Source organism: Lithobates pipiens, unplaced genomic scaffold (genome assembly GCF_037356315.1).
Source record: "Lithobates pipiens isolate NorthernLeopardFrog02 unplaced genomic scaffold, aLitPip1_a1.2 Scaffold_13, whole genome shotgun sequence".
In the NCBI taxonomy this organism is placed as follows: domain Eukaryota; kingdom Metazoa; phylum Chordata; class Amphibia; order Anura; family Ranidae; genus Lithobates; species Lithobates pipiens.
The window spans coordinates 13,980,546-14,005,674 of record NW_027507718.1 but is presented as its reverse complement, the minus strand read 5'-3'; the positions used below and the strand labels follow the sequence as shown (position 1 = coordinate 14,005,674).

The 25,129-nt window shown below is 41.3% G+C and overlaps 1 protein-coding gene across 2 annotated transcripts in view; it reads right to left on the bottom strand.

Moving 5' to 3' along the window:
• Window positions 1-1,778: 1,778 nt before the first annotated feature.
• The window catches only part of GKAP1 (G kinase anchoring protein 1), a 57,795-nt gene continuing 34,444 nt past the window's right edge, over window positions 1,779-25,129 (bottom strand). For both annotated transcript variants that reach the window (XM_077474866.1, XM_077474865.1), the window contains 7 exons: window positions 25,088-25,110; window positions 9,406-9,558; window positions 8,106-8,207; window positions 7,936-7,999; window positions 4,425-4,495; window positions 3,598-3,675; window positions 1,779-1,966 (listed from right to left, as the gene is read on the bottom strand). In XM_077474866.1, the coding sequence (XP_077330992.1) occupies window positions 1,919-1,966; window positions 3,598-3,675; window positions 4,425-4,495; window positions 7,936-7,999; window positions 8,106-8,207; window positions 9,406-9,558; window positions 25,088-25,110 (539 nt within the window). In that variant the 3' untranslated portion in view covers window positions 1,779-1,918. The remainder of the gene's footprint in view (window positions 1,967-3,597; window positions 3,676-4,424; window positions 4,496-7,935; window positions 8,000-8,105; window positions 8,208-9,405; window positions 9,559-25,087; window positions 25,111-25,129) is intronic.

The window sequence follows — 25,129 nt, the reverse complement described above, 5'->3', positions numbered from 1 at the left end:
GTATTAATGGGGGAAATCAAGCAATTCTTTCCTTCCACTTGTGGTGAAAGGAAAGAAAATCCATTAAGCTGTGGCTTGCCTAAGTAGTTAGGATTACGGTTTACATTTGGGAGAAGCTTCTCTTTAGAAAGTTTTTTAGATTAACACTTTTGTGAACAGTTTATTGCTCCTGCTGTATGGAACTCCTATTGGCTGTAAGTTGGTGTGAAGGGACATTCGGTACATTTATTTTCTCTTTTTTTTCCCTTTCAACAAGTATCCTGATAGGCAAGGGTTCACCAAGAGCCAGCTATATATAGTTTGGAATTATAATGAATATAGGCAATGTGAATTTGCTGGCTGCTTGATGATCAAGCGCGTGGAGATGTTTACCTTGTACATTAGTCACCTCAGCTTCTGGCCTACCCTGCAGCCAGTGTGCTGAGAGGGTCTTCAGTGCAGCAGGACTAAACATGTAAAATTGTCAAAAGCCACCACTTCTTCCCATACACGCACACAAAATAAAGGAAGAGGATATCCATTACAATTACCATTTCCCAGCTGGTTTTCCAACATTGTAAATTTTTGTTTGCAGTAGCGTAAATGGTCCTTTGGCACTGTAAAGGAGCCACACAATATTTATGCAGCTGCCAATCTTCTGTTTACTGTGGGGAAGTCCCGTGTTGCATTTTGCCATTCGCAACATATTCTGGTGCTCCAGCACTAAAAAAATATCTGTGGCTATTGTCATTGACATACTACTCAGTTATTTCAAGATAAAAACCTGTTTGGTCTCACTCTTACCAAGTTGCTTACATACCATACAATGTTTCTGGCTCAGTCTCTCAAATAACATGCTCTAATGTTTATTTCAAGATGAAACCTGCCTAGTCTCTTCCTATTACATTGTGAGGAGAATGTCATGGGCCATCTTGGGAAAGCTAAGGATACCAAATCTTACAAGACACTTCTGCACTGTGGACTTAATTCTGGCAAACGCTGTGCTATGACAAGGATAAAATTAGGTGGATGAATGGGTCCTTGATGTTGACCGCTTGGACGCCTCCATCCACCTCGTTTTGGGTGGATGAAGGAATCTGTTCAATTTTTAGCTTTCAAAACAGACAAAAAACAAAAACAAAAAAAGCGAACAACTGTGCATGGCCAGCTTTCAGCTTATGTTCCCTAGTAGTTCTTACCTTGCTGTACATTGTAGTTTTTCCTGCAACTCCTCCCTCACTATCCTCATTACAGCCCATTCCTGTCTTCACCCATTTACTTTGCTCTACACTGTAATCTATCGCTGCAATATCATCTATGTTCAGCACTACACATTCTGCTTTGTAAGACTGTGCAAACATTGATTTAATGCACAGTACACTACCAATACAACATGACTGTCTAATTTGTGTCACAAATGGTTAGGGAAAAAAACAAAAACACACACCCTCTTACCCTCTATGACCGGCTCCCACTTCACCTTCCTACCATATTGAGAGGATACCACTCTACCTTTCCAGCCATGATCAGTTCCCATCTCTTCCTACCTCTCAACAGCTTCTATTCTGCCTACCTCTCCCAACATGTTCAACTTTCCCACTGCATCACCCTCACCACCTACAATCAGCTTGCACTGCCCTCCTCATTCCTATCTACAATCACTTCCCTCCCCACTTCTCTATCCCTGGTTGATTATTAGCTCCCATTTAGCCTCTTGATATTCACTGTTTTCAGAAGGTCAGTAGCTTATACTCCAAGAATGCATAAGAGTTCAAATCACTGTATGCTTACAAATGAAGTATTTTTATGGAAGAATAAGTTTTATTTAGTCATGAAAAACTAACGTATGGCATTGGAACAGCAGTACTTCAATGCTGCAGAAAAGTTAGTGCTTTTTACAAAATTCTCCTTCTCCTCCAGTGATAAAGGAAATGCTTCATCATCGTCCATGGTCAGATTCAGAATTTTTTTTACCTTTCTTACCAACCTGTTGAGGAAAGAAACATTGAATGGTTATTTATTCATTTAAAATCGTCTCATATTCTACATAACTTTGTAAAACAAGACCAGGGAAGGGTTATGGTTCAGCGAAGGATAAGTAAGGACAGGTACCCCTTCCCTTTACTATTTTGAGCCAGTTTTCCCTTTTATGAAAAAATAAAATAAAAATGTATATGGAGATATCCATTACTATTTACCACCAAATGAAAGGCCAATTTGTCCTGAAAAAAACAAGGTACAATCCACCTGGATGCACAAAGTAGTTTTGATGATATGTACAGCTTTACGAACACATGTCAAAGTTGCAAAATTGTGCTTCGGCATTCAGATTAGTTTTACCCTTGGTGCGACGAAGTGAACATATATATCTCAATTCCAGGTGTGAGGCGGTCCTTAGTGCAGAGAACACCACTCCTTATGATATGAGTAGTAAAGCAATGTCCTGTGTAAGCTTCAAGCAGGCTCATTAGAGCTTACATTAGGGTTATGGACGCCTTCACCACTTTCTTGTGCCAGCACTGGAGCAATCTTGAGCTGGTTTGGCTGTACTTCTCTTGTGACCTGTTTTCAGCAGACAGCAGGCTGAAGCCAGTTGTCTCCTGACGTCAGTGCTGGTCAGGATACACCCACAAGCCTGGTCCGGCACCCGGCTCAGCCTTCCACCGAGCCACTGGGAGCTTAAGCCAGCCGCTCCCACCCCCTCCACAGCCCAGCGCTCCAGTGAGCACTGGAGGGGCAGAGCAGACCGGTGACTGATCGTCACCAGCTCTTTGCTCAGGGAGCGCTGAGAACTGAGCGATCAGCGGTGATTGATCACTCAGTTCTCAGCCTTAGAGCTGGCAGGGGACCGATGCTGCATCCACCTAGGCAAGTAGGATTCTAAAATAAATAATTTTTTTTTTTTTAAATCTCACACTTGTCTTTTAAGTGACCCTTTTGCCTGAATGTGCCAAGAAAAGATCACTTTAACAAGATGGAAAAGGAATTCCTGTAGCTGGTTATACATAGAAGCCATTGGGAATCATCCAAAACTAAACCTCACTGCTAAACCTTAAACAGTTATAAAGAACATTGCACTAAAGGAGTGTATAATAAATTTTACCTACATCACCTTTTACATATAGTAACATTTGATAGTTTATTAAATAATAGTTGTCACTTAAAGTGGAAGTACTGGAATTCTAGTGGGTCTAACTAAGCTTAAAAATAACCCCCCCCCCAACACCTATTCTACAGTAACTACCTTGTAGAAGGAAGATGTTTATACTTGCCTATTCTCAGAGTGCTCTGGTCCTGTCACATGATCAGCTTCCAGGGCTGGCTTCAGGGGAGAGGAAGGACAGCCGAAAGCGGATGCCCCATAGTAAGCCTATGGGTGATGTTACCACTCAGGCATTCCAGCCGGTGTCTGCACTTTCACTCTCCCCTAAAGCTAGCCACAAGGGAGATCACAGCACCCTGAGAATAGGAAAGTATAAGCATTTTCCAGCTACAGTGTAGTTCGAATAGCAGTTAAAAGGGGGCGAGAGTCATTTTATGATTAGTTAGAGCTAGTAACTTTAAGCAATGTATTCTATTTCTTAAAAACTGTTTTATTAAGAGTGCTTGCATACATACCTGGTATTTTACAAGCTCTGCTTGTAAAACTTTTACTTTTGATCGTTCTTGCTCTAAGGCAGCATGCAGAGTGGTGACCTAGAATTTGAATAAATTATGATGACATGGAAAAAAACAGAAATAAAAACGAAGAAAATCAGCATTGACAGAACAATACATTTCCCCTGCATAAAAGTTGTGTGTGTGATGTACATGAAACCTGTGTAATGAAGACTTGGGGCTATGTGCTCTGCAGCAGACTACATTTTATGCACTCATCACTGAAGCATATTCAGACAGATCTGCCAAGTAGTCAGCAAGGTATAATAAAAAAAGCTGTTATGCCACTTGCCCCTTTTATAGAGGAAGAGGTTATTGTTCTCATTGGGTACACTGTCATGCTCCTATGCCTCTGGTCCTTTTTCTCCAACAGTCTTTTCTGGTTGGTTACTACCCCTCTATAAATAAGTGCAACAACAACAACAAATGTCTACATAGCTCTTGAGGCCATCTAAATCTGATATTGGTTGGAGCAGATGTACTAACAATCCAATGTTAGTACAGCAATCTCCCCTGCTGTGCTATTGTATCTATTGAACCGGCCAGTGCTGCCTGACATTCGGCCTGTGTGTACAGAGCTTTAGAGAAAAGCAGCCAGCAGGTAATTTATCCCACCAGGCACACCCTATAACTGAAATACTCTGAGGTGGTCAGCAAATTTATTCAAAGTGTGAATTCAATTAGTGAACTGATAATAAAACGAAGAAATCTACTTCAATCATTAATATTTTATCTTAAAAAAGGTGTCGTTTTAGAATAGAGCGCTAATGTAACTTTGTTAGACTCACCTGTAATGTTAATTCATTTTTAATTGAAAGCAATTCATCAACTTGTAAGAGGATTTCCGCTTTGTCTTTCACTGAAATAATGTTATATTAAATCAAATAAGTGGATACATTCAATAATCAAATTATATCTATCAAATTAGAACTTACAGAAGAACAGGAACAATAAGTATGATAACTGAACTGTCAACTATAAAAAACAAACCGATCGATCAATTTATCCACACGCTTTTTTACATTGGTAAATATACAGCACAAACATACATACTGTACGTTATTCAAAAAGTCTCAGAACACGGAATTTGGTCATTTCATAGGAAATTAGTTACCTCTCTATACATTTTTTTTTCTGCCCTGATGCCAGTGGTGCGATATGTTCCTCTATGTAACAAATGTCATTTGATAAGGTAGAGACTTCTGTTAGGCTGGCCATAGCCGGTTCAAATCTCGGCTAGTTCAACAGAAACCGGCCGAGATTCGAACTGCGTGTGGGCAGGCTGAATGTACCAAGTTGATCGATCAATAAACTTGGGTACAACCAGCCTGCAAGATTCCCATGCAATTGTCGCTATCGGCTGCTATAGCCGTTAGCAATAATCACTGTCTTCTTCCAGCAGGGATGGCTTCCCCCGACAGGAGAAGACAATGGCCTGGCAGCAGGGATTCCTGCATAAGCACTGTCTGTGTTAATGGGGGAAATCAAGTGAATTTCTTTCCTGCATCCCATGGTTGCAGGAAAGAAATTCGCACCATCTATGGCCGGGCCTTAGGCCTTTCTGTATACATGATTCATGTGAGCTGACTGGCCAGATGTTTAGAACAATACTTTTTCACAGGTTGACATTGATGCCTCTCCTTACTTGGTAATAGCTTCATCAATGTATCCATTTTGTGTGTATAGAGTAGAAATATAAAGCCGTGGATAAAAATTGAGAATGACACAAATATACATTTTTACAAAGTCTGCTGCTTCAGTGTTTTTAGATCTTTTTGTCAGACATTACTATGGTATACTGACGTATATAATTACAAGCATTTCACGAGTGTCAAAGGCTTTTATTGACAAATTACATTAAGTTTATGCAAACAGTCAATGTTTGCAGTGTTGACCCTGCTTTTTCAAGACCTCGGCAATTCACCTCTGCAGTCAATCCACTTCTGGGCCACATCCTGACTGACTGATGGCAGCCCATTCCTGCATAATCAACGCTTGGAGTTTGTCAGAATTTGTGTGTTTTTTTTTGTTCACCTGCCTCTTGAGGATTGAGCACTAGTTCTCAATGGGAGTAAGGTCTGGGGAGTTTCCTGCCCATGGACCCAAAATTTTCGATATTTTGTTCCCCAAGCCACTTAGTTATCACTTTTGCCTTATGCCAAGGTGCTCCATCATGCTGGAAAAAGTAAAAGGCTGGAAAAGGCATTGTTTGTCACCATATTGTTAATTGATAGTTGGGAGAAGTTGCTCTTGGAGGATGTTTTTGTATCATTCTTTATTGATGGCTGTGTTCTTAGGCAAAATTGTGAGAGTGAGCCCTCTCCCTTGGCTGAGAAGCAACCCCAGGATACTTTACTTTTGTCATAACACAGGACTGATGGTAGTGCTCACCTTTTCTTCTCCGGACAAGGGTTTTCCGGATGCCCAAAACAATCGGAAAGGGGATTCATCAGAGAAAGTGACTTTACCCCAGTCCTCAGCAGTCAATCCCTGTACGTTTTGCACAATACCAGTCTGTCCCTGATGTCTTTCCTGGAAAGAAATTGCTTTTTTTTCTGCCCTACTTGACACCAGGCCATCCCCCAAAAGACATTGCCTCACTGTGTGTGCCGATGCACTCACACCTGCCTGCTGTCATTCCTGAGCAAGATCTGTACTGGTGGGGCCCCGATCCTGCAGCTGAATCAACTCTAGGAGATGGTCCTGGCGTTTGCTGGACTTCTTAGGGTGCCCTGAAGCCTTCTTCACAAATGCAGTGGAATTTTTTTATCGGATTAAGGTAATTTTCATGGCAAAGAAGGACTTTGCAATTCATCTGATCATGCTTCATAACATTCTGGAGTATATGCAAACTGCCATAAAAAAAAAAAAAAAAAAAAAATTGAGGCAGCGGACTTTGCGAAAATTTAGATTTGTGTCATTCTCAAAACTTTTGGCCATAGCTGTAACACACACACAGAAACCATATATCCCATTACATATGCAGTTTGAGTTCCCTACCTAGTAGTGCTGCCCATTAACTTGGCTTTAGGTTTGACAATAATAGTTCATCCTCCAACTAATGACCTAAGATTTACTGACTTTCCTTGCTGTGCCATACATTATACAATTGTCTTGTACAATTTTCCTTTAGATTGAGCAAAAACCATATAATACGAGGTCAAACCTAAAGAACACTTTCAATTTGTATCCAATCAGGTGGGCCCTTGCACTACATAGTTGAATGCAAATCTAAAAAGGAGGAGATCATAGAGAAACTGCAAGAAAATTGTATAATGCATGGCCAGCTTTACGCCATCTCATCTTTATGCAAGTAGTTTGTGTCTTTTGATACCGGCTTGCATGACCACCCGTTTGCATAGGGGGTCCATGCCATAAGGTGAGAGTGATTAGTTAGACCGGAGGTGGAGGGGATTGTCACGCTACTGTGGAAAAAAAAAAAAAAAAAAAAAAAAAAAAAAAAATTTCTTACGTCAGTGCTACAGTTTGAATTTAAAACGTATTTGTGTGAACTGTGAAGATAAGTCATGGATTGTGGAAACTAACTAGTGTCATGGGATTGTATGTAGTGTATACCACATTTACCACTGACTAATGCAGAGTTACAATGCAAGGAGATCAGCTAAAAGTAGTTGGATCTGTATGTGCGAAATTAGTCGATTAATTGATAAAAAAAAAACAAAAAAAAAAAAAACGATCGAACACGAACATTTTAATCAGTATCACTGTCAGCATACAATAGCAAAGTGGGAAGGATTCCCACCTTCACCTCAAAATGTGTGGAAGGGTAAACCAATTCAGTTTCTTTAAAGCAGCCCCTGGCTAAATAAAAACAAAAAAACAAAAAGATAAATGTATGGCTAACTTTAGGAGTGTAATGAAGGATTGCACAGCTGATCAATGCCAGGGATGCGTTTTATCATATAATGCGCAGGAAATGTAGTACAGCGACTGGCACCAGCCCTAAAGATCACTCCCACAGGGGGCAAAAATGAGTGATGGAAAAGCCAATAACTGAGATGCAGGCCAATGACAGTATGGATCGGGAGGAGAAGGGACTGATGACTGAAGTCGGTAACATAGGAAAGGACAGTGGGGCTCAAGTAAGCTGCTTCTGCAGCATCAATGGGTTATAATGTGGAGATGTAAGTTTGCAGGGAGTAGTCCGTTTTAACACAGGAGAGGACTTTGCTACAAGTGTTGGGAAAAATGTTAAAAAAGCTTTTAAATTATAAAAGAAAAACTAAAATAAATAAAAAATAAATAATCAAAACCATTTTTCTCCTAATATGCACTTACTTTCACCTTCTTGCAGCATTTTCAGAACTTGTGCATTCCTGGCTTTCACTTCTTTATATTTTACCTTTTTTTGGGGTAGAAGCACATGATAAACACAACGATTATGCTTTCCTTTACATTTTTCTTGTGAGAGAAAAAATATAAAAATAAAATGTATCATAAAATGTTACCTCCCACTGAGAAATTATGCTTTTCAGATGCTGTATCTCTGTGTCTTTCTTTTCTAGTTCCAACTTTAATAACTCTGTTCTTCCATCTTTCAGTACTCGTTCCTTCATTATAAAAAACACAAGAAATATTTAAATATACCTTTCCTAAATTTAAATAGACATAGGTATAAAATTAATAAGGTGCAACTCTTTAAATCAATTTTTTTATTTGATAACCTGTTACCTTTATTAATTTAAAAGTATAAAGCCCCTTTCACACTGGGGCGGGAGAAGCGCAGACGGTAAAGCACCGCTATTCGGCTGATAGTGGCCGAGAAAGGGTTAAAAACCACTGCAATGCGCTTTGCCTGCGGTATAGCCGCGCTGCCCCACTGATTTCAATGGGCAGAAGCAGTGAAGGAGCGGTGTATACACCACTCCTAAGATATTGCTGCTAGCAGGACATTTTTTACCATCCTGCTAGCGCATCGCTCCAGTTTGAAAGCCCCCAGGGCTTTCACACTGGAGACACAGCAGCAGCTGCAAAATGACCCAGTGTGAAAGGGGTCTAAATATTTGGATTTGACATCATGCACCCATTTGGAATATATTCCTGATCAGATAATCTGTTGCAATTCTACCAGAAATCAGGTAAAACAAGAGTGCAGGGTTTCATTAGATCACTGAAAATATATAGTTAGGGCCATAAATATTTCAACATTGACACAATGTTATCATTTTCACTCTATATGTAGCGCTGCACGATTCTGGATAAAATGAGAATCATTGCTTAGAATAAAGATCACGGTTTCATTTTATTTTTATTTTTTTATTGAAGGGTCTCCTCCCCCCCCAAAAAAAAATTGTGTTTCAATGACCGCTGTGCAAATACAGTGTGACAATACAACGACTGCCATTTTATTCTCGAAGGTCTCTGCGATTATTATAGAGAATATATATAGATATATTTTATACAAACACAAACACTTTTTTATTGTTTGGGGCTTCTAAGTAATTTTCTAGCAAAAAATACAGATTTTACCATGTAAGCAACAAGTGTTAGAGAACGGATTAAGCCACTTTCAAACCGAGGCACTGCACAGGCGCGCTATAGCACAAAAAAAAAAAAAAAATATAGCACCTGCAAAGTGCCTCTCCTGTCACTCCAGGGCTTTCACACTGGAGCAGTGCGCTGGCAGGATGCTCAAAAAAGTTCTGCAAGCAGCTTCTTTGAAGCATAGCATAAAATGCATAATAATGATAACATTTATAATTCTGTATACTGCTCCACTGATAGTCATCACTTGTATATTTCACATACCATACTGTATTCAGGAGACGAGAAACTTTCTGATACATCAGTAAATGCGTTTTGTTCTTTTCTCTTTTCTTTAATGAGTATTTTGGTGACATCATCTTCCAATTTATTGAAAAAGCCACGATCATGTGGTAACATGGGAGGAGACTTTAATTCCTAGATAAAAAATAAATAACAAAATTTTTTTATTTTATTTATATATATCTTCTTATACTGTTTGATAACGCAGCCCAAAAATAAACAAACAAAGCAGACCCCATCTCCTGATCTGGCAGAGAGCCACTCCTATACACATACCTCCTGGCTCCCCTTACTTCTGGCATTTAGAAATGGCAAACCTAACTCCCAAATCCCTTGTACACTCAGTCCAGCATCACAGCTCCCAGGCTGTAAGGAGCCTGAAACTTGTGCAACAGGGAGCATTCCAGCTGTCACTGAAGCTCGTCTTACCACTTATGTGTGCACATGTGGGCAGGGGCACCAGGCTGAGCATGCTGGGGTATCTTGAGCTGTTATTCTCCTTCCGCCTCCAGTAGTGTGTGACTGGTGAACCTTAGGTTGTGGGACATTGCAACCAAGGAACACAATAGTTGAAAAAAAAAAAAATAAATAAAAAAAATGGGAGTTTGACAGTACAGGACAAGGGAACATTATTTTTAGACTGAGTTATATGCTACTACCTTTAGGTTATTGAACACTAGCAAAGCTTTGCAGGGAACATCCCTTAGAGTATACATACAACCATACTCACTCTGAAGCCCCAGTTTAGTTAGCAAGCAATAAGATCACAGAAAAGGAGGGGAGGAACCTGTGTCCTGTACTACAAGGTATGGAATTTTTCAGTTGGTCAAAATTCGTATTTTTGGTTTACCTGTAAAATCCATTTCTTGGAGTATATTATAGTACACAGGGTATCTTCATATCCATTTATAAAAAGAAATGATCAGAGCGCATACCATCACAAAGAAATAAGTGGCAATGATACATTCCCCTTATTATGTCTCTCCTCTCCACTTACAGGAGGCTACTGCCGTAACCCAAAAACAACGTACAATATAAAATTACCTTTCAAATAGGGTCAAGAGTTAACCCCACCAAAGGAAAAGACAGCTACTATGGCTATAGCGGACAAATATAAGAGGATATCGGTTAATTCAAAAACTTTTATTAAACTATCAAAAAAAGCCACAACAATATAAAATCACATAGCCCTATGGCTAGAGTACATCCGACCCTGCTGGGCATCAGATAATGGCCGCACCAAAAATCTAAAAAATACATTCCTGTTGCGTCCTACAACCAATAACCAAGATACATTCAGACAATAGACTCACATAAAACAAAGACAAAACGGACAAGGCCCCTTGTCATCTTGTCTGTGTTTTATGCGAGTCTATCGTGTGTACTCTAGCCACAGGGCTATGTGATTTTATATTGTTGTGGCTTTTTTGATAATTAATAACAAGTTTGACTTAACCGATATCCTCTTATATTTGTCCGCTATAGCCATAGTAGCTGTCTTTTCCTTTTGGTGGGGTTAACCCTTGACCCTATTTGAAAAGGTAATTTTATATTGTATCTTCATATCCATTACGATAAGAGTTATGAAGAGAAGAAAGAAAGAACGAACAGGAAATCCCCACCCAGACATAATCACACCTACCTATGCACAAGATTTTTTAAGCCCCAGGTTTTCATAGGTAACCCAAAAATACCAAATTTTCTTTATTGTACAACACAAGACTAATGCCGATATACACTATCAGATTTTCTGCTGAGTTTTTCCTTCAGGTTTACCAAAACCATGTAGTGCAAGGGCCTGCCTGATTGCATACAAATTGAAACTCCTAAGGTTTGACCTCATACGGTTTTGGTAAATCTGAAGGAAAAAAGTCAGCAGAAAAACTGATAGAATGTATGGGGCTTTAGGGTATCTTCCTATCCATTGCAATAGGGATGTCCCAAAACACTGAATATGAGGGGAGGACAACATGTTAACAAGCCAACAGGCTCCCAAACAACTAAATTAGAAGAGGGTGCAGAACCTCATGCAAGACCCATGTGACCAAAGGTATCTGCAGAGGCCCAAAATGTCCACCTAGTAAAACTTCGTAAAAAAAAAAAATGAACCAAAGACCAGGTAGCAGCCACAAACTTAAACTAACAGTGTCTGGTGCTGAATACCTCAGAAAGCCCCAACATTTCTGGTAGAATGAGACATCACAGAGAACGGCTGAACGTTTCCTTTTAGTTTATAAGTTTGAGAAACAAGCAGACGAATGCTATGAGAGATGGAGGATTTGGAAGCTGTATAACCCTTCCAAGCACCATCGCGAACGGAGTCAGACTGATTAATTGCAGAAGATGCCTTCAGGTAAATTCTGACTGCACAAACCACATCCGAGGTATGAAGAGCTTTGTCCCCTGGCAGCTGAGGCTTAGGCTACAAAGCAGGCAACACAATATCCTGGTTAATATAGAACAAAGGAACCACCCTAGGTAGGAAGAATGGCTGGGGTCGCAAGACCACCCTGTCATGATAGATTACCAGGAACTGTCACTTACAGGCAAGAGCAGCCAGTTCTGAAACTCTGCAAACCAATAGCAACAAAAAAAAAAAAAAATAGACTACTATGTCAGAAGGACTAATGGAATATCTGGGTTTAAATGAATACTTTTTTTTTTTTGTATTACAGAAGAAGTGCCCCATTGAGGTCCCATGGGATCAACAGAGTTCGGACCAATACGCATGACCACTTGTACAAAAGCCACACAAAAAAGTAATGCGAAGCAACAGAACCATAAAGGGCAACATTTGACCCTTGATTGTACTCAAGAACAGTCATTGTTTGACTCCAGATTGGAGACGTCAAAATGCAGTCAATCGCATACTTGGATGAAGTCCTAGAGCCTTACAACAGGCAAAAGAAGACTTCCAAGTATGATTGCACATTTTTTTTTTGTGAAAAAAGTGTCACCATCCTAGCGTATAGGGAATCAATAATCCAGGACTACCACCAGGTCACTCACCATTTCACACAGCAGGGCCCCCAGGGGGGTCCAAACTTTGCCCATCTCAGTGGACCAATTCCACAAAGGAATTCAGGGACTCGACTATAGCTGGGGATCACTGTCCTGGACCTGTATAGCACTCTACCTGTCCTGAGATCATTGCACAGAGTCCAGTGGCGAATGGCAACATTACAGTTCATCTCTGCATGTAGTACAGTATCTGGGTACCATTGCTCTTAGCAGATGGCCATAAGCAACATATCCATATAAGCCAATCTCCTAATCCCAGATGAAAATGGAAACTAGCTAAAATAAAACAATTTGTGTAGAACCTGCATAGACATGACCATCATCTGAAAACTGAAGCTATGCTTAGCTGGAAGAGGCTTTGCCTGGGTGGTTATTTTTGGTATTTTTTTGCATAATGGATATAAAGATACAATATTCCAGGATATATGATAATGAAATTCCCATTATCTTAATCATACAGTACAGGACACAAACTTTATTCTTCGACGATGGGACATCCCCAAGCAATAGCTAAAATGGTGGCCAACAAAAGCCAAAACAGCCCCCCAGTAAAGAAGCCAGCTAAACAGTTGACAGAAAAAAAAAAAAAAAAAAACAAACACACACACACACACACACACACACACACACACACACACACACTTGAAAAAGTGAACAGGATTCAGTGGTGGCTCCACAATCCATGGGAAAAAACCCACGGGTGTTTGATGTTGGATAGCCCCCAAGAGGTCTGAGCATTTCTGTCAGTGAAAGGCTTAAGTCAAGAAGGAAGAATTTGTTCCCAGATGATAGAAGCCCTAGGCAGACAAGGTATCCACCTAGACAAGCGGAAACAAAAGGAGAAGTCCTATAGAGAGACAGCCCTGTGAGAGAACGGAAAAAAAGATTCAAATCCCAAGAGAAGACATACAGTGCCTTGAAAAAGTATTCATACCCCTTAACATATTTCAAATTTTTTCATGTTAAAAGAAACAAAAACAAAATGTATTTTATTGGGAGTGTAATGTGATCTTAGTCACCAAATTAGTAAATAGAGCCCACCTGTGTGTAATTTAATCTCAGTATAAATACAATTGTTCTTTGAAGCCCTCAGAGGTTTGCTAGAGAACTTTAGTGAACAAACCGCATCATGAAGGCCAAGGAACACACAAGACAGTTCAGGGATAAAAAAAAAAAAAAAAAAAAAAAAAAGAGTTGTGGAGAGGTTTTAAAGCAGGGTTAGGTTCTAAAAATATATCCCAAGCTTTGAACATCTCACGGAGCACTGTTCAATGCATCATCTGAAAATGTAAAGAGTATTGCACAACTGCAAACCTACCGAGACATGGCCACCCACATAAACTGATAGGCCGTACAAGGAAAGAATTAAAATCAGAAAAACGGCCAAGAGGCCCATGGTATCTCTGGAGGAGCTGCAGAGATCCACAGCTCAGGTGGAAGAATCTGTCCACAGGACAACTATTAGTCGTGTACTTGACAAATTTGGCCCTTATGGAAGAGTGGCAAGAGGAAAGCCATTGTTGAAAGAAAGCCATAAGAAGTCCCGTTAGCGAGAAGCCATGTGGGGGACACACCAAACATGTGGAAGAAGGCTCTCTGGTCAGAGGAGAGCAAAATTTAACTTTTTGGCCTAAAGGCAAAACGCTATGCGTGGTGGAAAACTAACACAACATCCGCACTGTGAAACATGATGGTGGCAGCACCATGTAATGGGGATGCTTTTCTTCAGCAGGAACAGCTGGTCAGAGTTGATGGGAAGATGGACGGAGCCAAATACAGGGCAAGCTTGGTTAAAAAAATAAAAAATTTGAAAAACATTTATCAATTTCCTTCTACTTCACAATTATGTGCTGCTTTGTGTTGATCCATCACATAAATTCCCAATAAAATACATTTACATTTTTATTTGTAACATGCCAAAATGTGAAAAATGTAAAAAGGGTATGAATACCTTTTCAAGGCACTGTAGCAGAGTCAAAAGACTATCATTACCTATAAAGGTGAATCAAAATTTAACCACTCCCCCCCCGGGTGGATATCATGTGACGTTCTGGGGTTTAAGCGATTGTACCGGGATGAGGTCTACAGCTACAAGCATCAACCCATTATAAAAAGGTTTCAGCCGGTGATAGTGTTTCATGTGGAAGTGATTAGTGTTTATACAGACACTTGATCACTTCTACAGGCAGTGGAAGGGGGTGACCCCCTCCTCCTGACGTTTTTCCCAGACTCTCCCACCTGATCAGAATGCCCAGGAACTGTCTAATCAGCAGCATCTTCTAGAGTGAACAGAGAGAGGAAATTACGGAAACTAGAAGTGATGAGGATTCTATCACTTTTGGCTTTGGTTCTTTGTTTACTGGCCATTCAGACTGATCTGTGGGGCCGATAGCGTGCATCTCTCCAGGAGGAGAACCTGTCACTATTTTGCACAGAACAGCACCGATTCCCCACCGCGGCGCTCCTGGTTCTGCCAAGTGCCCATATAGGAAGCCGCTTCCTATGGGGGCACTCGTGTGGGCTCCCAAGCTGGGCTGTTTCCATCTATTCAGTTCTTTACTTGCAGGTTTGGACTGACAGCAACAGGAGCCAATAGCCAAGCTAATATGCATAAGGTTGCCATAGGTGGCAATGAGGAGCAACCTTGCAAAAGGGGGGACACTGAAGTGCAAAGGCAGGGTGACAGGAAGAAATACAAAGGCTAAATAAAACCCTGTAGGGAACCCGGGGCTAAGGGTTTGGTGAATCCAAATAAAGGATGTTGCATGATGAGAAATTAAAACCAATCAGGGGAAGAGTCTCTCGTCTTACTAGCTGACAGTCATCTCCCCTCTTAGGTTTGTATAGTGATGAGGAGAGATATGCATAATTGCCACTAAAGGGAGTACCTCCTTGTCAGGCATGTGATGTGAACTCTCTGCAATAAAAACATTTGGATGGCGAGTGTAGATCCTTGGTGTGGTGGTGAATATTTACACCTTGCATGTAGATGTAGAGACAAAAAAAATAAAAAATTTAAATAAATAAAAGAGCAACACAAGAGCAGAAAGGCATTTTGGCTCAAAAGGCAAGCAATCTGAAAGCCTTCAAGCCTAGTACATGGAATTATATATTACAAGCTCAGCTGTAGAATGTAAGGGCCCAGGTGCAGAAAAGTTAATAAAAACGGGTTCCTGGTAAGATAACTCGTAGAATCAAGGAAAAAAAAAAAAACACTCAGGCAAAAGCGGTTATCAAGGAATTTGCCAGCATAATCAGTAGTATTTTTCAGATATGGGCAACTAGGGGGTACCATGAGAGCAGGTTTCTGAACTTGAAATCAGATAGAGACTAAGGGGTTAAATTACTAAAGTCAAACCCCCTCTGCACTACAAGTGCACTTGGAAGTGCAGTCACTGTAGATCTGAGGGGGAAGATCAGAATGGTGAGAAACGAGGGGGGGGGGGGGGGTTGAAGAAAAGAAACGAGGGGGGGAGATGAGCTGATTTTGTCATCCAATCATGTTCAAGCAAAAATGCAGGTTTTTATTTTTCTTGACTGTCCCCCTCAGATCCACAGCGACTGCACTTCCAAGTGCACTTGGAAATGCATAGTGGATTCGCCTTTAGCAAATAAACCCCCCCGCCCCTCCCCCCCAAGAATGCATTTGTAGCAGGAATAAATGCTCCCACTCGCCAATTTATGTGATTTTGCACGTCTCATAGGCTTCCCTAAGCGTGGTTGTTGCCTGGAAGGAAGCTTCGGCTCCTTTTCGATTCTGCTCGGAATTCCAAAATGCAAAGTGTGAACAGAGCCTAAAAAAAAAAAAAAAAACCATGCTGAAGGAAGCCGAAAATTAAGAGTAATCCAGACACCACTTATAGGACAAAATGGAGGAGTCCGAGAAGGTATACCTGGACTTATTTGGGCTCCAAAAAAGATTAGTAAAGACAAAGTGATAAAAAAAAAAAACACAACAACTTTACAAATAACAGACATGTTATACTTACCTGCTCTGTGCAGTGGATTTGCACATGGTAGCCTGGATGTTCCTCGTCTCGGGTCCCTCTTCACTACTCCTGGCCCCTCCTTCCTGTCGAGTGCCCCCACAGCAAGCAGCTTGCTATGGGGGCAAAATCCAGAAATCAAGAGAGAAATCACCGCTCCAGATAGGTCAAACAGTGGAAAACCTCTCATCCAGCTTGGAAGCCCAGGTGACGGCAATCCATATAGCAATCAAAACAGGACGAAGATCTAGACAGCCGCACTCCAAAAAAGTTTTTGCCTTTTATGCAAAAATTGTGAACAAAAATACAAGCCACAGCAGGCACAGACAGCAGCTACGCGTTTCACACTTCAATGTAGTGCTTAGTCATAGCTACTATTTACAGAAATATAAATACTTTCATTGTGTGCCATGTGATCAAAAAATTTACTTTAATTGGTTAATTAGCCAATTAAACTAGGGTGGTCACCTGAAATCTCCACACATTTTGCATAACACAAAAACAACTGATTAATTAATGTGCCCATAAAGAAAATCTGAAGTGTATATATGTATTAAAAAAAATTGAAATTAACCAATTAAAGTTAATTTTCTGATCACATGGTACACAATGAAAGAACATTTATACTATGTTAATTTCTGTCAATAGTAGCTATGATTAACCACTTCAGGACCGCCGTATTGCCAATGTACGTCAACACAATGGCACAGGCAGACACAATCACGTAGATGTACGTGCCTGCCTTCCAGCGGGTGGGGGGTCCGATCGGACCCCCTCCCGCTGGTTACGGCGGTCCGGTTCGCTCCAGGAGCGCTCCGTGATGAGGGGATGGCCGTTGGTTTTCGGCCACCCCCTCTGGATCGCTCCTGGCCAATGAGAAGCTTCCTCCCACTGTGTATTGTTTACACAGGAAGGAGGAAGTGATGTCATTCTCCTCGGGGGGGGGGTCTTTTTGACCGGACTACGAGGAGAAGACTAATAGTAAGTGTGCACCAACACTACACTGACATGTAGGTACACACAGGCACACAAACCCCCCCCCCATCCCCCCCCGCCCCCCTCCCCCCCCAGTCACAGTGTCACTGATTGCATTGATCATTTCTTTACTGATCAATGCATTCAGTGTCAGTTGTGACAGTAAAAACTGTCAGGGCAGTTAGTGTTAGGTCCAGGGTAGCCCCCTATCACCCCCCAATAAATATTTAACCCCCTGATTGCCCCTAGAGTTAACCCTTTCACCCCCTTTTGCCAGTGTCACTAAGCGATAATTTTTCTGATCGCTGCATGTGTCGCTAGGTAGCTAGTTATTGTTTTAGGTTCACCGCCAGGTTTTTATATCGCTAGGTACCCCGATATACTACCAAATAATGGTTTTAACCCCCTGATTGCTGCTAGTTAACCCTTTCACCCCCTTTTGCCAGTGTCACTAAGCGATCGTTTTTCTGATCGCTGCATTAGTGTCGCTACAGTCGCTAGGTAGCTAGTTATTTTTTTAGGTTCACCGCCAGGTTTTTATAGCGCTAGGTACCCCGATATACTACCCAATAATGGTTTTAACCCCCTGATTGCCGCTAGTTAACCCTTTCACCCCCTTTTGCCAGTGTCACTAAGTGATCATTTTTCTGATCGCTGCATGTGTCGCTAGGTAGCTAGTTATTTTTTTAGGTTCACCGCCAGGTTTTTATATCGCTAGGTACCCCGATATACTACCCAATAATGGTTTTAACCCCCTGATTGCCGCTAGTTAACCCTTTCACCCCCTTTTGCCAGTGTCACTAAGCGATAATTTTTCTGAACGCTGCATCAGTGTCGCTAGGTAGCTAGTTATTTTTTTAGGTTCACCGCCAGGTTTTTATAGCGCTAGGTACCCCGATATACTACCCAATAATGGTTTTAACCCCCTGATTGCTGCTAGTTAACCCTTTCACCCCCTTTCACCAGCGATCACAGTATAAGTGTCACTGGTGACGCTGGTTAGCCAGTTAGTTATTTAGGTTCCCCGTCAGGTTTTTATATAGCGCCAGGGACCCCCATATACTACCTAATAAAAATTTGAACCCCCTGATTGCCCCTAGTTAACCCTTTCACCACTGATCACCGTATAAGTGTTACGGGTGACTCTGGTTAGTTTGTTTTTTATAGCATCAGGGCACCCACCATTTATTACCCAATAAAGGTTTAACCCCCTGATCACCCGGCGGGTGATATCAATTGGGTTTTAGGGTCAGGGTCTGCGTCGCCCCAGGCAGCGCTAGGTTAGTGCCAGTACCGCTAACACCCACACGCAAAGCATACACCTCCCGTAGTGGTATAGAATCTGAACAGATCAATATCTGATCTGATCAGATCTATACTAGCGTCCCCAGCAGTTTAGGGTTCCAAAAAAACGCATTGTTAGCGGGATCAGCCCAAATACCTGCTAGCACCTGCGTTTTGCCCCTCTGCCCAGCCCACCCAAGTGCAGTATCGATCGATCACTGTCACTTACAAAACACTAAACACATAACTGCAGCGATCGCAGAGTCAGGCCTGATCCCTGCCATCGCTAACAGGTTTTTTGGTAGCATTTTATATTCAAATCTGGAAGGCAGTGCTTGGTTTTCGGGGTCCCGTACGTGGCTAGGCTCCCAAAAAGTCCCCCACATGTGGTATCCCCGTACTCGGGAGAAGCAGCAGAATGTATTTTGGGGTGTCATTTCACATATGCCCATAGCATGTGTGAGCAATATATCATTTAGTGACAACTTGGTGCAAAAAAAAAAAAGTTTGTAATATTCCCGCAACTTGTGGCAAAATATAAAATATTCCATGGACTCAACATGCCTCTCAGTAAATAGCTTGGGGTGTCTACTTTCCAAAATGGGGTCATTTGGGGGGGTTTTGTGCTATTTTGGCATTTTATGGCCTTCGAAACTGTGATAGGTAGTGAGGAGTTAAATCAAAAATTTGCACCCTTAGAAATCCTGAAGGTGGTGATTGGTTTTCGGGGTGCCGTGCGCGACTAGACTCCCAAAAAGTCCCACACATGTGGTATCCCCATACTCAGGAGAAGTAGCGGAATATATTTTGGGGTGCAATTCCACATATAACCATGGCATGTGTGAGCAATATATCATTTAGTGACAACTTTTTGTAAAAAAAATTTTTTTTTTTTTTTGTCATTATTCAATCCCTTAGGACAAAAAAAATAAATATTCAATGGGCTCAACATACCCATCAGCAATTTCCTTGGGGTGTCTACTTTCCAAAATGGGGTCATTTGGGGGGGATTTGTACTGCCCTGCCATTTTAGCACCTCAAGAAATGAGATCGGCAGTCATAAATTAAAAGCTGTGTAAATTCCAGAAAATGTACTCTAGTTTGTAGACGCTATAACTTTTGCGCAAACCAAAAAATATACGCTTATTGACATTTTTTTTTACTAAAGACATGTGGCTGAATAAATTTTGCCCTCAATGTATGACTAAAATTTAGTTTATTCGATTTTTCTTATAACAAAAAGAAGAAAATATCTTTTTTTTCAAAATTTTCGCTCTTTTTCCATGTATATCGCAAAAAATAAAAATCGCAGAGGCAATCAAATACCATCAAAAGAAAGCTCTATTTGTGGGAAGAAAAGGACGCAAATTTCGTTTGGGTGCAATATTGCATGACTGCGCAATTACCAGTTAAAGCAGCGCAGTGCGAAATTGTAAAAAGACCTCTGGTCCTTAAGGTGTTTATTGGTCGGAGGCTAAAGTGGTTAAAATATGATTTTTTTTTTTTTTTTTTATTAAATATTAAATGCCACACACACGGGCTGGTTGTACCCAAGTCGATCTGATCGACTCAAGTTCAATCAGCCTGCAGATCCATTGATTGAAATTCAGCCAATCCCTGCTAAAGTTTCAATCCATCCCTGTATGGCCAACTTAATTCAGTGTTTGACACTGTCTTGATTGTGGCACAAACTGATTTGGCTCTGTAACAAGAGAAGGTAACATTGCCAGTACGCAGGAAATTAAAACCTAAGGAGAACATTTCATTAAATAAAAAACGTAATCCAGTTGGGTGGAAACGTTTTTGTTCCACCTGCAACAGGGAAAGTTTTTGTTCTGTCCATGTATGGGTATTCCAGTTAAAGCAGCGCAGTGCGAAATTGCAAAAAGACCTCTGGTCCTTAAGGTGTTTATTGGTCCGGAGCTGAAGTGGTTAAGCACTACACTGAAGTGTGAAACGCGTTGCTATGGGGGCACCCGAGCCGAACTGCATCTCCGTGAATCGATTCAGACACAGAGCTTCATTTTAGCCCACTCCCTCTCTCTCCTGATTGCCTCAGCCAATCAGGAGGGAGAGTCCCAGATGGCCAAGGAACTTGTGGACAACGCTGTATAGAGATGGGGCTAAGGTTAAGTATTAGGGGGGCTGATGCACACAGGTTTTTTTTTTTTTTTTTTTTTATCTTAAAGGAATAGAATGCATTAGGATAAAAAACCTTCTGCCTTTATAACTACTTTAACGTACCTGTCCTGGTAAAACTGTAGTAAGAGGCTAAAGATTTTTTGAGATATTGGGAGATGGTTCAGATCTATGCTACAAGCCATAAGAACAAGGTCTCCTAAACACCTTGGCATCTGAACATTTAATCTATAACCATGTGTCTAATAATAGAATACCACGGACTGCTATGACTATTCCACAAGGCAGAAAAAAAAAAAAAAAAAAGTTAAAAAAATCTGATATGGAAGGAGATAGGGATATAACCCCATTAAATGCATTTGCAAAAACGTTAGAAAACCTCATTTGAGAGATATATTAAATGGGTCTAGAGGGACCAGGCGGAGGCCTAGCTACTGCAGAAAACTTAATGACAGGACCATGCAATACATGTAGAGCCAGAAACCCAGTGTATAATGTACAGGGAAGCCATGTCTTACCTTGTCCACATTGCTTGTTACGTCCAGGGCTAGGGCTAGGGCTAGGGCTAGGGCTAGCCCCCCCCCCCCCCCAAGAGGTCTTCAGGGCCTGGGTGCCATAGGAATGCACCATGGCTCTGGAACCAAAAAGTAGCCTGCAGCAAACTCACTAGTACCATGTACGAAGGAGAGTGCCAGATGCAGGATCCAGTGCCCAAAGCATCATTACAGGAAAGCCCCAAGGATGCAAATCCAGGTACAGCTCTCAAAATGTACATTGAAGGTAAGCAATTGGGAAACCGCTAATGAGCCATGGGACAATCACCAGTCAGATCTTGATCCGTCAAAGATCAGGAAGAAAAATAAAATAAAAAATCTTCTCTTGGGAGAAGAAGAATGGGTCCATCTAAAGACGGACAAAAAACTGGAGCCTTGTAGAGTGGCCACAGTTATATGGATTACACGGGGGGGGGGGGGGGGGGGGGGAATGTAAAGCTTGTGTCCAATCACCTAAAGGTAGCGGCATAACCATGGTCCAAGAATACATATCCTGTGTCTGTTATGTAGTATTAAGATATGTAGTTTCAGTAGAGCAGCAATACAGATTCGTCCATTTAGAAGAGGAAAAAAAACAAACAAAAAAAAAAAAAAAAAAAAAACACACCACACCACCAGGTATGGGAAAGTTATTGAATTGGGGTAGAACTGTATGCCGATTAGGAAGTTATTTTAAAATGGAGAATTCAGTGACACTTTAATGAAAAATTAGGTCAATGATATAAAATTACTGTTTATGTTCAATTTTTTAAGTTTTAAATTTAAACAGTCTAGTATGCCATGCTAACAAAACACCAATCAAAAAAATCTTTTGTTGCTGTACACAAGAAAAAAAATCTTTACTGGTTGATTGGCTATATTTCAGTATGCATTATTCCACATCTCCAAATGGTTTAGTTACTTTACTTCAAGCTTACCAGACATTTAAAAGCCTAACTTCATGTTTACTGTGGTCAAGCTGGCCCAACAAACCATTTCCTCCACTAACAGATGCCTGATTGGGCATGCTGTATAAACTACATTTAGCATCAGCTACCTACAGTATAGAGCACGGATTCACAAGATTGAAATGAAGGGCATTCCAGTTATCCTCACTGCTCCAGACTGGACCAGGTAGATGTAGTATGCTGAACTGGTAATGTTCTTGGCAGACGCTCCACAGCAGTGTCAAGATCTTTTGTCCCAAAGAGAGATTTGCCATTCTTCTTCATGGTCGCTGGCTTTAACTGCATGGCTGTTGAAGCCCAGGTTCTGAGGGACAAAGGCACTTCTGAGGCTGCGATTCTGAAGTTGCTAAAATCCAGGAAGTCTATAACATCTATCATTGAACATTAAAGGAATACTCACTGGATGTGTGTGCGCCTTGGGGCTTTCACCCCAAGAGTTTTTTCTGTGGAAAAACTCTCACTTTCCTGTAATTAAGTCTGGACCAGCATTTGGCCTTTAGCACTTGAAGGGGTCTGGTCTCTGCCCTTTCTTTTTTGTTTCAGAGACTTGTCCCACACTTTGCTTAACCTATGTACAGTGGGATGCCCATGTAGCTTTCCCCGTCCATTCCCTGCAAATCCATATAATCTGAAATGGGTTATTTTCCTTCCAAAAAAAAACAAACAAAAAAACACAGACATTCCGCTCTCTCTCACCCACTGGTACACTTATTTGGGAGGAAACCCTTTTCTGGTTTTGCATAAGGTCAAGGTCGTTTTGGGGCTCAGGACTTCATCCTTTTTGCCTTTCACCTCAACCAAGACAGGGTTTTTCGTCTGACTCCAGTTCACCAAAATTGTCCTCTGTTGTCTGGATGCGTTTCAGGCTGTGAGGGTCTCTCAGCCACTGCTACTTTCAGGAAAACCAATGTCCTTTTTGTAATCCCAGATGGACCCAATAAGGGTCTACCTGCTTCTCAATCCACCATTTCTAGGTTGCTCAGGAAGACCATTATCCAAGCTTATGGTCACAAGGATCAGGTTCCACCATTTCCTATCAAAGTGGCACTGTGTTATATCTGTTCAAAATGCAACAAAGTGTTTCCAATGCTCCCCTGGGGATTTTAGTGTACCAAAATAGCCTCAATCAATAAAAATACATTTTATTAGTGTTTAAATTAGTATGAAAATATACAATAAAAGCCATCATCATTAATTGAAACGAGTCAGAAGCAATGTATACAAGCTTTGAATTGTGGTGGATCTTCATCAAGATCCACTTTTTGGTCTCTTATAGAATATGGTAGCTGAATAATAAATCTGAAATCTATAGTCAAACAACCCAGCAGAGAGATGGCAAAAGCGTAGGCATCAAATGTAAAGCACACCAAAACAGAAACCATCCAGGTACAAAATGTAGGCAGCAGATATAAAACCTAAGACTACTTTCACACTGGGGCGGGTGAGCGTCGGCGGCAAAGCGGCGCTATTTTTAGCGCTGCTTTACTTTCGTTTTAGTGGCGCCATTCAGCCGCTAGCGGGGCGGTTTTAACAAAAAGAGGGTTAAAACTTCCCACAATGGGCAACCGCGCTGGAGAAGCGGTGTACACACCGCTCCTACAGTGCTGCAAAGATGCAGCTTGCAGGACCTTTTTTTTTACCATCCCGCAAGTGCACCGTTTCAGTGTGAGGACAGGAGATGCTCTTTACAGGTGCCATTTTTAGGGATGTAGCGCCTGTAAAGCGCATCAGTGTGAAAGGGTTCTTAGGGGTAGGACCGACCCGAGGCACCTCAAATCTTCAGAGTATCACTGGGCACACACTTTGTTGCATTGTTTACATTTCAGGGAATATTGCCTTGTTATTGTTACACTGATGCTCTCCACCTATCTTTCCAACAATGTAGCTGTTAATACTTCTTGGGCTGATCTTTGGTTCACAAATTTTCAGCCTAGGTTCACATTTGTGCAATGCGGGAACCAGCGCAATTACAGCACCGGTTCCCGCATCGCATCTCTCCCGCAGGCAGTTCACAAAGCCCTCTGAACCACTACGGGTCAATACATTGTTAATGATACCCTCAGATTGGTTCACAGATAGCAGTGTGAACTGTTAATTCGCACAGGAATCAGATCACATAGGTGAGAACACCCATGCAATGAGATTTCAGTGCGGAGGAAAAAAAAATTCCCTGCACCTTTATTGTGCAAACTCAATGTGAGTTTAGCCATACAACTGTATGGCTGAACTCTCATTGCACAGACATGGCATGAGTTTGGCCCCGCAGTGCGGGTGCGAATCACATGCAATGTCTGTGTTTGCACAAATGTGAACCTAGGCTCAAAGTTCTACCAGGTGGACATTTCAGCCTTGTCTGACACCAGCTTCAGGCAGGTGGCCCTTCATTGACACTTTGAGCAGTGGGAAGTCCCTTTTTTTTTGGACTGTTTGTTCATAACCCAGTTATCTATTGTTTGGCCCTCATTTGGGCTGGTTTTGCGAGTCCGGCAGGTAAAGCCCTTCTATAAACCACACAGTAAAACCCTTTTCTTGGAATCCACTGAGGGACATATGATCCTACTCTTGCTACCAAACTGAGGCATTCTGGTAGGTTTTTTGTCCAATTCTCCTGTAGGTAGCACTTTAACCCAAAAGGTTAAAAGAATTCTGTGCCCCAAAAAACAAAAAATAAATAAAAAATGATGATTTTACGTTAGGTACAAAAAAAGCCTATTTATCATCATCTGTCATACATGCAATTTCCATTTACAGGACTCACCTCTGTTTTTTTAGCTTGTTGTTCTGAAATAAAAACAAATAA